The sequence below is a fragment of the Drosophila navojoa genome, chromosome 4 (assembly GCF_054131105.1).
Source record: "Drosophila navojoa isolate 15081-1374.11 chromosome 4, UAZ_NAV_1.0, whole genome shotgun sequence".
Classification (NCBI taxonomy): Eukaryota; Metazoa; Arthropoda; class Insecta; order Diptera; family Drosophilidae; genus Drosophila; species Drosophila navojoa.
The window spans coordinates 6,073,352-6,086,956 of record NC_142892.1 but is presented as its reverse complement, the minus strand read 5'-3'; the positions used below and the strand labels follow the sequence as shown (position 1 = coordinate 6,086,956).

General features: G+C 42.1%; 2 protein-coding genes across 2 annotated transcripts in view; both read right to left on the bottom strand.

The window, feature by feature from the left end:
* Nucleotides 1-7,233: 7,233 nt before the first annotated feature.
* On the bottom strand, nucleotides 7,234-10,975 carry ppk26 (pickpocket 26). Its single transcript, XM_018102433.2, has 6 exons — nucleotides 10,356-10,975; nucleotides 9,970-10,230; nucleotides 9,707-9,911; nucleotides 9,368-9,638; nucleotides 9,040-9,295; nucleotides 7,234-8,937 (listed from the first exon to the last, which is right to left on the bottom strand). Exons 1-6 carry the CDS (start codon nucleotides 10,919-10,921, stop codon nucleotides 8,691-8,693), a joined length of 1,806 nt encoding a protein of 601 aa, XP_017957922.1. The 5' UTR covers nucleotides 10,922-10,975; the 3' UTR covers nucleotides 7,234-8,690.
* Nucleotides 10,976-12,107: 1,132 nt separating this feature from the next.
* The window catches only part of LOC108652288 (uncharacterized), a 34,341-nt gene continuing 32,843 nt past the window's right edge, over nucleotides 12,108-13,605 (bottom strand). The window contains exons 8-9 of the mRNA XM_018102430.3: nucleotides 13,373-13,561; nucleotides 12,108-13,169 (exon numbers count right to left, since the gene is read on the bottom strand). Of these exons, the coding sequence (XP_017957919.1) occupies nucleotides 13,083-13,169; nucleotides 13,373-13,561 (276 nt within the window). The 3' untranslated portion in view covers nucleotides 12,108-13,082. The remainder of the gene's footprint in view (nucleotides 13,170-13,372; nucleotides 13,562-13,605) is intronic.

The following is a 13,605-nucleotide window of genomic DNA, read 5'->3' as shown; positions in this document are numbered from 1 at the left end:
ATATAATAGCTGGAGTTCTATGAAGATCTGGTTAAATGGTCTCTGAATATATATACATAGATATACATATATATATATTTATAAATAATTTCCATTAGACAATATCATAAGCTGTACCGCATTAAAGTTTCCTAAGCTCAAAGCTCGAACTGAACTACGTTCTTGAAGATCTGACAACATTTACCTGAGCTCTGTTGAGTCAAAATCGGGAAATTCCTTATTCCACTTTCATATATTTTATTTGATATAAGCACTTACCATTTTTGTCTCTATGTCTTCTTTTTTTATGCATAAATTCAGTTTTTATCAATGGCAATTAAATATATATCGCAACAAAAAAACATAAATATTTGAGTTGAAATTGCTTTTGAAGTGTTTAGAAAATGTAATTGAATATTTTCAGGTGTGCAAACAACAAATAATGTATCACATAACTCTGCAGCTATCAAATGCAAGACTAACATACATATGTATAAATATAAAAAATTAAAAAAAACAGACAAGAAATGTCAAGTTGCCATTCTAAAGCGATTTGTGGAATTTGCATAGATTTGCTGTGGCGTTTGCCTCGGTTTCGCTTAGCTCAGTTTGGGTTGAATTTGGTTCGGTTCGGCTCGGTTCGGTTCATATGAACGTCTCCAGTCTATGGAATTTTTTAATCAAACAGTTGCCATTAATTACTGCAGAATTCTGCCAGCCACATAACAGACATTTTTTCGACGGACTCCAAATGAATGAAAGCCAAAAGATGGCGAACGGGCAAGAGCCAAGGCGTGGCCAATACTCCTGCTTCACATGTTTTTCCTGCCTTCGCTGTGGGTGTGTGTGTGTGTGGCAGTAGCAACAAAAAAGATTGCCACGGGCTAAACCGCAACGCAGCCAGTGCTGGCGCGCAACCAAAGAGTGATAGAAAGAGAGGGAGAGCGAGAGCGAGAGAGATAAGCCGAGTGTGGTCTGGGCGCTGTAGACCCATTCAACACAACTAAAAATCAAATTAGGTGCAAACGAGCAGCCGTCAGCGCGCGGTGGCTGCCAGTGGGCGTGGCCGGCGCCCAATGTAATGAATAATTTATAATGCAAAAGCGCTGATATTTTTTTTATTTTTGATTTTTTATTTCTGTTGCCTTCGCTCTTAGCTGAAATTAAAATTTTGTGGCTTCGCTTTCATACGCCAGTTAAAGCCAAAGATTCTTGTTGTTCTCCGCTTGCAGCACTTCCACTGCAGTTGAGTTGAGGGGCAGAGGGTGGGCCGAGCCGGGCTGATAAATGTGCGTGTGCTGGTGTCAAGTGCACGCTCGTGAATTCAATTTGATATACAAACTGATTTATCGATGCTGAGCAGAGAACTGTAGTAGAGCTACGCCCACTCTCCCCGCCTCCATCCGACGACTCGACTCGACTCGACTCTTTTCCACTTCAAGCGCTGCCACACGCCATTCATAAGTCAGTCAGTCAGTGGGCCAACAAGCTGCAGCTTCTTGAAGAGGCGGGAGGGGCAGCCGGGCGGCTGGGCGGTTGGGCGGTCTGTGTCTGCTCAAGAGACGATAAAAAATTACATACACTTGTAACTGTTGCAGGCTGCAGCCCCTAACAAGGTTAATTTGTTGCGATCGCACAGCGCACTGTCATTTATCTTCGCTGTCAGCGCCAACTCTATGAGGCAGCCAGGCTCTAATTTGAATTTAACAAGCTTCGCATCGAGAGCGTGTCCCCAGTTAGTCACTCAGCAAAAGTCATCCAGGCAGCCAGGCAGGCAGCCAGGCAGGCAGTCTACTAGATGGCAGTCAGTGAGAGTCTATCACGGCGCTTTGAAAATTAAAAATTTATTGCCAGACGAGGTGTCAATCATCGCCTCGCATCGCAATAAAAAGTAATATGTAACGGGAACACTGAATGATGACGAGCAGCTGAGCTGCGGCGAGGCGAATTCGAAATGCTCTAAAAGTAAAAGTGGAGTGTATATACGGATAGATTTTACGTTATGATTCAATGTACCCGAAGAACTTTGTTGTCTTTTAGATTTTTATTTAAAAAATTTTTTAAATGATTTATTTATGTTCTTTGAATAATATCATTTTTGTTATGTATAGAATTTGTAGATAATATTTATAGATATATATTTACAAATATTTTTATTGAATATTATGGAAAAATTATGAATAATGAAAATAATATATAAGTATTTTTATCAATAATTTTAAGAAAAATTGAATAAAATAATATAAATAAAAAAAAAATAAATATAATAAATAAAATAAATTTAAAAAAAATAATAAAAAAGCATTTAAAAATAATAATTATGCTTTTACTATAAAAACTTATATACTTTTTATATTTCAGACATTTAAGATGAGCGCTAAAATGATTTTTCTGAAGTATTTCTATAGGCTAAGCTAATTACTGCACATTTTCCATCCACTATGAATTTTACCAACTTCTATATACATAAATATAAAAATATTCAGCCATTTAGGCATAAAATGTGTCTATTAATATACCTCAATAATTATCCACCATTCGCATTTGCCATTCGCCATAAATTGTCCATGAACTATACATATGTATATATAGTACACCATTGTAGGTCAACCAGAAGGGCAGCTCAGTGCATTTGCCCAACCAATCACATTGACCAGAACGCAAGGCAATTCATATATTCGCCATGCCCTCTGTGGAGCCATAAAGAGTCGAACAAAAAATCCCGCAGGACTCGGAGGACACTTCATCATCAATTTGTATCCGTGCAATGTTTCAATTTCACTTGTTGGCTTCTCGATGCTCGATTGTCGCTTGTCGCTTTGGGTTTTTGGGGCGACACTTTTATGGGTTTCAGATTTGTGCTCTTGTATCCACTAGATATCATCCATTTTTTATAGACTCTCCCTTTCTTTTTTTGTTTCGGGTATTTCGGGTTGGCGAATGGCAGCTGGAGTAATGACCGTTGCTTGTTTTCTAATTGGAAAATTCTTAGAGAAATTGAAAAATTTCCATAAAGCTGCTGGATGAAAATGAATGCTGGCCATTTGCCATTTGCCATTGGCCATTGGCCATTGGCCGCTTTGCAGAACATTAGATAATAGTTTTTATTTTTATTTCGGCTCTAGTGTGCGAAGCTGGAAATAAAATTTTGTTGCATATTTTGCGGCGTCGAATGGCAGCCACAAAAATGAATGAAATCGTAAAATGCAGACACGCCGGACAGCCAGCCAGCCAGCTGGCCGGCCGGCCACAGCAGCGAAGGGCTAATAACGTACACTCAAAAACCGGATATGCCGCAGACCCCCAAAAAACCCCAATCCAATGCCCAGTTACATCTAAGCTCAGACAAGCTCTCTCTCTCTCCCATCTCTCTCCCTCTCCCTCTCTCTCTCTCTCAGTGTGTGTTTGCATTGGCATTTAAGTGCCGAAACGAGTTTTTAGGGCCGGAGCAACGTCTAACATAACCTCAATTTGTTTGTGTGTGTGTGTGTGTGTTTTCCCTTTGTTTGTATTTTGTTTGTCTTTTATCTGCGTCTGTATATCTGTCTGTCGTCTCCTCTCCCTCCCTCTCTCCCACTCACTGGTTTCTTTTCGCTCTTGCATTGCAATTGCATTGCCGTTCAGTTTTTCTCGCGCTGTGTAAATATTTGATTTTTGCATTAAAGTCAATTTGCTTTCATGATTCCGTAATTCATTGTTTACCCGCGCTAACTTCTATTACGCCTTCCGCCACGCCCAACACTTGGCGTGTTTAATTTGCCAACATTTGCCGGCTTTCTCACTTCTGCTATCTCTTTCACAGCCACTGCCTCTCTCCCTCTCTCGCCCTCTCTCTCCCTCTCTCTCTATCTCTGTTGGTTTTATTGTTTCTTTTTGGTCTTCGACCCGCATTTCCGCTGCACTTCCTCCTGGCAGCAGACGCAGTGATATCCGCATCATCTTTGTTTGCTGCCCCACCACGCCTCCGCCCCGTCCCGCCCCGCCCCGCTGTTGGTTTTCACGTCCTGACTGCCTGTTTTAATATGCGCACTCAACGTTAGAAATTAAATCTGGCGCTCAAATGTTATTTGCGCTTTTCGTTTATTTATTTATTTATTATTTGCTTACGCCCCGCCTCACCTCGCCTCGACCCGCCTCGCCTCCTGAGAGTTCCTGCTGCTGCCACCCGGCATCCACCCACTTTTCATTAGGTAATGCATAATAAGTACGAGCATCCGAGTCCGAGTCTGTATGTGAGTGTATTTAATTTATGTTCACTGGGCCAACAGAACGCAGCTCTCGTAAAGATGCGGATAAACAATGTGGAATGAGTCGCACTTGTGGCAGCAAACAGTTTCTGCTGCTGTTGTTGGCTCTAGATTATATTCTCAACAAAGGCGGGATTTCATTCGGCTTCAGCTTTTCTATATAGAGAAATTATAAATATTTAAATATGATTCGAAATGAGATCTATGAATGGGACGGTCTATGTGAAAAATAAAAGGAAAATTAAATTATAATATTTTAAATAAAAATAAATAAAAAGAGAAAATGTGTAGAAACTTACTTGAATTTATGAAAATGAAATGGAAAATGGCATAATTTTATAAATATTTATAAATGACTTCAACTGACAAAATATCCTATATATAGAACTGTTGATATCTATAGACTTAGCTTCTGTTCCTCGAATACTTAAAAGAAAATCATATATATCATTTAGAAGGTTAATAGAACTCTTTTGTTTGTTAAAATATTTTAATAAAATTTAATATGCATTAAAAATACATAAATGTATTTCATGTTATATATCTTTTTTTTTATATACATTTTATTATTTAAGTTTTTTAGATTATGGCTTAACCTTAATTCGACCGCAGCAATGGAAAATATATCCTATTGAAAGATCCGGCTCTACTTTGATACAAGATTCCTTGACTACAAGTAAGTAGTTGATATTATTCTCAGGAACATATAGAAACAGCACGTTAGGCAAATAAACCCAAACACATATGTATGTAGTTTTCCCATTAACGAAACTGGCGTGAACATCAAAATTTACATGTCTCACGCAATGGAATATAAGTTTAAGAGGCCACAGACCTTGCGTTAAGACCTCATTCAACAGACCTTTCACACGCCCATCAACATTTTATGTGCCGAGCCAACGGAGGGTTCATTGATACGCTAACCTACGCAAGACTGAAATCAAATATTTCGCTATGCATTACGCAGCACACAGAGAGGAGAGCAAGGGAGAGAGAAGGAGAGAGGGAGGGAGTGCCCTCGCTTGGTCTATCATTCGATCATTATTCGTATTATAAGAGGAGCGATGCCTGCAATTTTAACGAGCTTACGCATTTTATCGTCCACGCTGCTGTTGCTGCAAGGACAGCGAAACGAAGCATATCCGTAACCGCATTCGCATTCGCATCCGCATCCGCATCCGCATGCCGTTGGATGCCTGCTTGTCATCATCAGGAGCAGGCGATGCCAATGCAGTAAAAAAGAATCTAATTTAGTGCGCGGTTTGCATACAAATGCCTTGCTTCATCTTTACGTGACAATGTCGGCATATATTGATATGTGTGTGTGTGTGTGTGTGTGTGTGCGTGAGTGTGTGTCGATTGGCAATTGATGTCACGATAAACATTGATTTGCCACAAAGAAGAAACCAATTTGGTCTATGCATATTTTATTAATTGTTCTGTCGCAACATTTTCAAGTTGCGCGATTTAATCAAAATTTGCGAAATTCGCATTTAAAGTTTCTAATGACTTTTCCAACTTGGCTGAAAGCGAAGCCAGCAATTACTGTTTGTTGCAGTTGTTGTTGTTGTTGTTTGTTTGTTTGCTGCAGCTGTTTGTCTATTGCATATGCAAACGGCATTTGGGAGTTGCTAACAAAATGCAAACCGCTAATCGCGTTACACGAAACTTTCTACAGCCAAAGGTGCGCCTGGCAATCGAGTGCGAAATTCCGCATACGCCACGTGTGACACACGTGTCTAACTGTGTGTGTCTGTGTGTGTGCCTGGCAAAGCATTCAAGTCATTTCCGCTTAAGCAGTCAGCCACAGCCATCTAACTAGCAGCCAGAGTCGCGCTGACATGACAGCCGCGTGCTGTTGCATGCCGCAAAATGTTGCTCAGAAACCGACTTAAATACAAACAAACATGGCCGCCATTGGCGACCAGCAGCGACAGCGCCTGGCCAGTGTGGGGTAACGCCTAAAACCGGAAACCGGAAATTTAAAGCTATGCCAAGCAAATGAAGCGAACTTTTGCCCAATGTTGTTGCAGTTGCAGTTGTTGTTGTTGCTGTTTGACTGACTGTTGCCAGGCATTTCGTTTGCTACTGTTGTTGTTGTTATTGTCAGACACTGCGGACAGCTGCACGTTGCATTGTGCTAAAGTTTAATTACAAATTCGCTGCAATTTATTTTGCGATTGCTACAAAAGCGCAAACAACTTTTTTATTGATATTGTTATGGAGTTTGGGCCTGTCAAGCTGTTGACGTTGTTCCTGTTGTTGTTTCTGCTGTTGCTGTTGCTGCCAATGTCAGATGTCATGTTATGCTAAAGTTATACTCTCCCTCCTTACCTCTCCCTCTCTCACTCTCACTCTCTCTCGCTTTCTGTTTATTGCTGCCGTCTGACGATTTTAAATGCAAATTGATTACTGACATCGGCCAAAGTTGACGAGCTGCTTTCAGTCGCTAATAGCCAATGTCACATTATGCACATTCGAGCTGGCAGTGCGACAAACAGAGATACAGAGATACACATTCAAGTGAGCTGTCATAAAAGTTATAGCTGCATGTTCAAGCTATAATTTAATTGTTTATCGTAGAGCAGTCTGGGCATAATTACGAGTAATTATATAAAACATGGCTAGATCTTGACTATCGATTGCCTTCAATTAGTCAATTATCGATTGTCAGCATATATCAAGATACTTATCTGACTTATTTAAGCAAATTTGATTCATTAAAGTGATCGATAACTTGTTATCAATAAGTGTATAACTTTTTTATCGATTTGTGTTCCTTTGTTTACAGTGTTCAAACTGGTAAAGTTCTTTTAATTATTCTTATCGATAACAATTGAATAATCGAAGTTAAGTGCTTTTTGGGTAATCTATATTTATCATACTTAGTAGACTTATTCATTCTTAATTTAAAAACCTGCTATCAATTATTATTGCAATATAAATTAATCGCTTGATATCGATATTGGTATACTCACATACTTAAATGCAGCTCATTAAAAAATGCCTATAAATAATTAACCATTGCTGAATCCATAACAGTTGATTCGTACCCGGCTTAACTTAAGCTCTTTGGATTATATTTAAAGTGCTGAGAAAATAAAGAAACATTCAGTCTGCGTACAGAATTTCGAGCTTTCACTTAAGCGAGCCAGGCCAACCATAATACTTCGGTGCCACTCATGCTTTTATTTACGAGTATATACATTATAATATATATGTATATATGCATATATGTGATCGATAAACCTCAGGAGACAGCCGCGACAGACATCGATATAAAATTGTCATAAATTTCATTTTAACTTTTGTTTTTGTGCGCTGAATAAAAATTGGCGTGCAGAAATGCCGCGTCGAAGTGGAAAGTGCCAAATGCACACACACACATACACACACACACACACACATACACACACACACACACATGTACATGCACACATGCCACACTTGTATGCCTGCTGCTGCATGTGGCATGCAAAAGGCTGCGCCCCATTGTTGCACTCTCACAACTTTTCCGCATGTGCATGGAAAATTTTATTAGGTATGCAAATGTGTCAACTTTATTTGCAATATTTCGACACATTTCGACACTTGTTGCCATAATGAACTCAGCGTGCAAGCGAGTGTATGTGTATGTGTGTGTGTGTGTGTGGCATGCATATTTCAGTAGCTGAGCCTCACGTAGCTGCCAGCACACACAACTGTTGCACAACTGTTGCCAATGATATGCTAATAAAGGCCGCGAATCGTGCATGCAAATTGAATTAAACTAAATGACAATTGCACTTGGGTTGAGTGTGTGTGTGTGCATGTGTTTGTGTGCGTGTGTGTGTGCATAAATTGCTGCTATTGTTTAAATATTTGCCAACATTATTAACTTAATTCAATTGGATTTCCATTAGAGCCGCACGCACACAACTCAAACGAAGCTGCGAGCTATTTGCATAGCTAAAGGTACGAGACGCAGCCCACATATCTAGATAGATAGATAGATAGATAGATGGATAGATATGTATGTATATGTCTGTGCATGGACTGTCTGGATCTCTAGCGTCTAGCGGGCTGGCAAATCAAAGGCCCGTCTCTGCATAACATATGCGAAGGCTAAAGATGAGGCCTTGTCTCAATCGCAGCGGCGTCTGTTGACTTTTGGCAATCGAATTGAATTGCAGCTGCAAGTCACACAATAAAATAATTGATTCCATTTGAAATGCACACACACACACACACACACACGCACACACAACGTTTGACTTTGGCAGCATGCGGGTCTGCATGTATGTATGTATGTCTTTATATCCTAAGTCGGTTACCCACTCCAAATGCTGACTGTGCTAAGAGTACAAATTTATTTCCATTGTTTGCATACACGCAGACATAGAGTACGAAAGAGAGAGAGAGAGGGAGTTAGAAGAGCATCCTTCATGAATTGCCACTGGTTTATTGATAAGCAGCAGTCCGTGCTTAGGCCTCCTTGTTGGCGGCCTGGGATAGCTCCTTGCGTGTCCTGCGGCGCATACGCAAATTGGATATCAAACGCACCGTGCAGAAGTAGACTAGCTCCACAATGCTCAATGTCGAGACGCCCATGAAGAGGCCCAGCAGACCGCCGCAATTGGCCAAAAAGTCGGTGGTGCCGTAGAGCTCGGAGCGGCGTGAGGTCAAAAACTGTGCCTCCTTAAAGAATATGGAAACGCGCGACATTTTCATGCTAAACGAAAGAGAGAGAGAGAGAGAGAGAGAGAGAGAGAGAGAGAGAGAGAGAGAAAGAGAGAGTGAGCTTACAGATAGATGACCTGAAAGCGCTTCGTACCCCTGCCGCTTCGTCTCGTCGTCTTCCTCCGATTTGTCCTTCTTGGCCACCGTTTTATAGTCGAAGTCGGCCTGTGATATTTCCGCCTCATACGCAATTGAGGTGCACGAGGGCAAACAGTTGCAGTCCGTTTGGCCACGCACATTGTCCGCCTTGGTGGCCACGCCCTGGTTGAACTCCTGGACCAACAACTTGTCCTCAGCCTCGTTGTAGCAGATCAATTTATCCAGTCCACAGACGGGCACATTTACATTGTCTGAGGGATGAAGAACGGATACCCGGCATTAGTCTAACGAACTCGACTCAAAGAGCTCCATTAGAGACTCACGGGGCATAGAGAACTTGACACAGCCGCACTCCGAGAGCGTGAAATTCGCCAGGCACTCCAGCTCACAGTTGGTCTGCGAGTAGGTGCTGAAGTAGCGCAGGCGACGCTCTCGCTGGAAGTAGCACTGACGCCTCTGCGGCTCGTAGTGCTTCAGGCCGTCCGAGGTGGTGATAATCTTGGGTCGTATCGAAATGAGCACCTCCTGGTCGAAGGGTATGCGAAAGTATTGACGCGATGTCTGCGCCACCTCGCCAGGCGTGTGCAGCAGTATCTAAAATGGGAGGGCGAGAGGAAGAGGGAGTGGGTGAGAGCTAGAGGCCTAGTCTCTGAATACCCTACCTTGAAACCCTGCACGGGGCCGCGGCACATATCATCAAAGTCCTTCTCAATGCCACCCATAAACAGGTACAAGCCCGCCTTGGCGCCCGGGCCCAGCACACGATGTGGGTAGGTGGATTCATTGGCACTTAGGCTATAGCCATCCTCCACAGTCCACTCGGTGGTCAAGCGATTCTCCTCGCGAAATATAATGTCGGGTATGATGCTGCACAGAGCGAGATTTCGATTGATGCGGACTTGGCCGAACTCTTGAGTAGACTTACCCCTCGGCTCGATAGATCTCAGCTGGGCTCAGCGCATTGAAGCTGTAGCAGACGCCATCCTCAGTGACGACCTTGTGAAAGATCTCCTTGCACTTGGTGGGCGAATTGCGCCACTTGCAGTCCAAAAATGTATCATCAAACAGGGGCTTGACTTCGCTCAGCGAATCAATAATCTGAATGCCCTTGCGCTCTTTAACCCCGAGGCTTATGTCATGCAACGGTGGATCGCACACCTGACTCACAGCGTCGTACAACAAATGTCTGTAAAGGGTTCAGATTGGTTGTGGTTAAGCTAACGCGGAGATGGAAGAGTCTTGGTTCTTTTCAAGTAATTTTAAAAGCATTTCAGTAACTTCAGTCAGTAACTCCTTCCTCCAGATACTCACTCATTCTCATTGAAGTCTTTAAGTCCGGTGATATTAGCGCGGAAATCGCGGATTCGCCAATAGGCGTCAGTGAAGTTGAATACGGTTTGACGCGACTTGGTCTCCGGGCAGACGGTGACGGTGGGAAACGGGATTTGCCAGACGGGCGTCGACTTCTCGGCAAAACTGACAATGACGGGATTGTTGTTCCACTTGTCCCAGATGTTCATGGTCAGCTTGAAGCAGGTGAAGATCGAGAGCAGAAAGACACTGACCCAGAACAGACGCTCCAGCCAGGGCCGCTTCTTCTCGCCCAGATACCGGATGCCGTGAATCGTACTGTAATCGCAGTACTCATGGATGATTGCCTTGGCTGCCTGAAAGCCGCTGCCGTATTTGATCTGCCGCTTGGTATCCACCTCGTCTTCGCTGTCATCCGATATGGTCTCGCGGCAAGCCGAGGCCGATTTGGCCATCAAGGCGGCGCGCTTCCACTGGTTCGATGTGGCCAGCATTGCGGCATGCGGTGCCCTGGGCACCGCCAGGCCAGTGATGGGTGTCTGTGGCTCCGTGCTGTTCGACGACATGACCGAGTCCGAGTACGTTAACAAAGTCAGGCAAGCGCCAGGCAGCAACGCACCTTATATAGCTGGCGAGTGTTGCGGCACTCTGGTCGCTGGGGTGCAACCCAGCCGCCCTCCAAGGAATTGCTCACAAAGGCACGCAGCTGCCGCATCACGCATACGCCGTGTGAAACCTACGTAGGTGTTGCTCGCAATAGTTTCCTTCATTATGTCTTCTTCTTCTTTTTCTCCCCTTTTTTTGGTGTCATTTCAATTAGTTCATTGGGCAAGCCGGGCGTAATTTGCCACACACGCTCTGGCCAGGTCCCCAGCCAGTGGTGGCTGCCAGTCGTAATTTTTAGCTGGCTAAATGTTACCTTTGCGGTATCCGCAAACGGGCAACTGGCACTGGGCGAGGCATTCTAATTAGCTTTAAGTTGCGCCCAGCCCTGGTCAAATTGAATAGCGGCTGCTGTGGCCCGTGCTGGCCAATGCTCATGCATTTTAAATCCAGGAGTCAGCCGCAGACGCTTAACTCGGAAACAGAAACGGAAACAGAAACTAAACGAACGCCACACATTGCAGACGCTCAACCAGACCATGTCGAGAGCTGCAGCTGGCCATAAAGATTGTGTTTTTTTTTTTTTTTTTCGTTTTTGTTGCTGTTGTCTACTTTCGGGTGTTGTCCTGCGGCAAGGACACGCGGCGCAGCGCAACGCAACGGCACACAACACGTTGCGAGCCATTTTAATAAAGTTAACTGCATTGTGTGCCCAAAAGTTTGTCAAGCAGCAGAGTAAGCAAGGGGGGATGGAGCACCCTCCATGGTGGGGGTCACTACCTCGCCTCACCTTTTGTTGACGCTTTTCATTAACGTGCGCTTTGCTTTCAACAATGTTTGCAGTGTCCTTGTTGTGCCCGTCTTGTTTGCGTCGTGTGTTGCAGTTGATCATCATTTATTTTAATGAGCTATGCCAAAATAGAATTTCAAATGCGTTCGGCGAACTTTCACTTGGTCCCCAGACAAGTTGAAGTAATTTAAATTAAATCAAAACTAAATGCTTGATTTTATTTTATGTTTTAATGATATTCATTTATTAAATACATTTCTTTTTTTTTTTGGTTTTGTTACGGCCTGTTTACATGTTTAGCTGGAGGACACTGAATTGAATGTTGTTACGGTTAACAATAAGTTTTTTTTTTCATATATATATATGTATATATATGTATATAAACTATTTACACAGCAGCTACATTCGATATAGTACATATGTATGTGTATGTGTGTGTGTATTTTCATATTAAATATTTATTAAATTATGTAAGTTTTAAGCCTTCTTATTTTTGCTGGGAACATTTGCATGGGTTCTCGTTTTTCTTTTCTTGTTTATGAAACACCTGTTTTGCTTTTTTCACTATACTACATTTGATACACATGGTACGTATTTTGAATAATAATATTGGTTGGCTTGTTAAGTATAGATGTATGTATGTATGCAATAAGTATTAGTTTAATTATGTTTTCATATATAAAATATAAGTTTTCGGGTTGTTTCTGTCAGCTAATATATAATTGAGTAATTACGTTTCCTTTAACTGTTAGCTGTTATCGGTTATCGGCTATCGGCTATCGGTTATCTTTTATCTATATACAAAGCTCTCTTTTAAGGACTGTTTTTTTGCTGTGTGACCTTTCTTTACCTTTTTCTTTTACCTATATGTTCTCATATGCAGTTTTGAAACCCAAAAATATGCTAAGCAAAACAAATTACAGACACGATAAGCGATATATGTATATCTTTATATATATAGTACATTATTTAATTAGTTATATTTGTTATAGCTACTGTAATACCTAGTTGCCTAGTTAAAATGATATGTTTGTTGTAATTTACGTTCATTTCGTTTTCAACTTTATATGTATTTATTTATTTATTCTGTTTAAACTTTGTTCAGTTTAAGTCTCTAGTACAAAAATACTGAATAAATTGCACTTGCATCGCACTCACGATTACATATCCCAATAAACACAAGCCAAAAGCCATTCGAGTATTTTTAATACTCTTCAAACACTTCTCTCTTCCTCTTTCTTAAAACATTCTTAATAGCTAGATTCTCTTCTTTAGACCTTTCCCTTGCCACGCTTTTGATTCTGCTTTAGTCCAGTTGATCGCCGAGACTCGACTTATTGCGGAGCCAGCGCCAAGCTGAGCCCATTCGACATCAGGCTCAGGGCGTTCGCAGTGGGCGTGGCTGGAGCAGCAGCAGCCTCCTGGGAAGTTGAAAAACAAATAGAAAAGAAAGCGTTAATATTTGCTTTAATTTATTCATTTATTTATATTTTATATATAGCCTTAGGTAAATCCCTATATACTTTGATCTTCTTAGCTAATATTATCTCAGATTCTGATCTAATATATTCGAGTTTTCATATAGCATATATTCATCTTTAATCTTAACCCTACCCATACTCACAATGCTCAGGGTGCGCACAATGCAGGCGCGCGTTGCCGGCGGCTCATCCGACTCCAGGCCGGGTGAGCTGCCGCGCGAGGACACGGAACCGTTAATCAGCTTGATATTCACATTGAGGTCATCGGAGTGATGGGTCTGCGAGCTGCTGGACAGCCGTCCGTCCAGCGACAGATCATCGCGCTGCTGATCCTGCAAAGAGAAAAGTGTTTTCTTGGCTACAGCAAATGAGGCAA

What these genes read in the sequence shown, in the direction of transcription:
- ppk26 (XM_018102433.2), bottom strand. Translation starts at nt 10,921, where the DNA reads ATGTCGTCGAACAGCACGGAGCCACAGACACCCATCACTGGCCTGGCG. An exon ending in TGTCAAGTTCTCTATGCCCC is followed by an intron (nt 9,296 to 9,367) that starts GTGAGTCTCTAA and finishes TTCATCCCTCAG; the next exon opens with ACAATGTAAATGTGCCCGTC. An exon ending in GACGAGACGAAGCGGCAGGG is followed by an intron (nt 8,938 to 9,039) that starts GTACGAAGCGCT and finishes TCTTTCGTTTAG; the next exon opens with CATGAAAATGTCGCGCGTTT.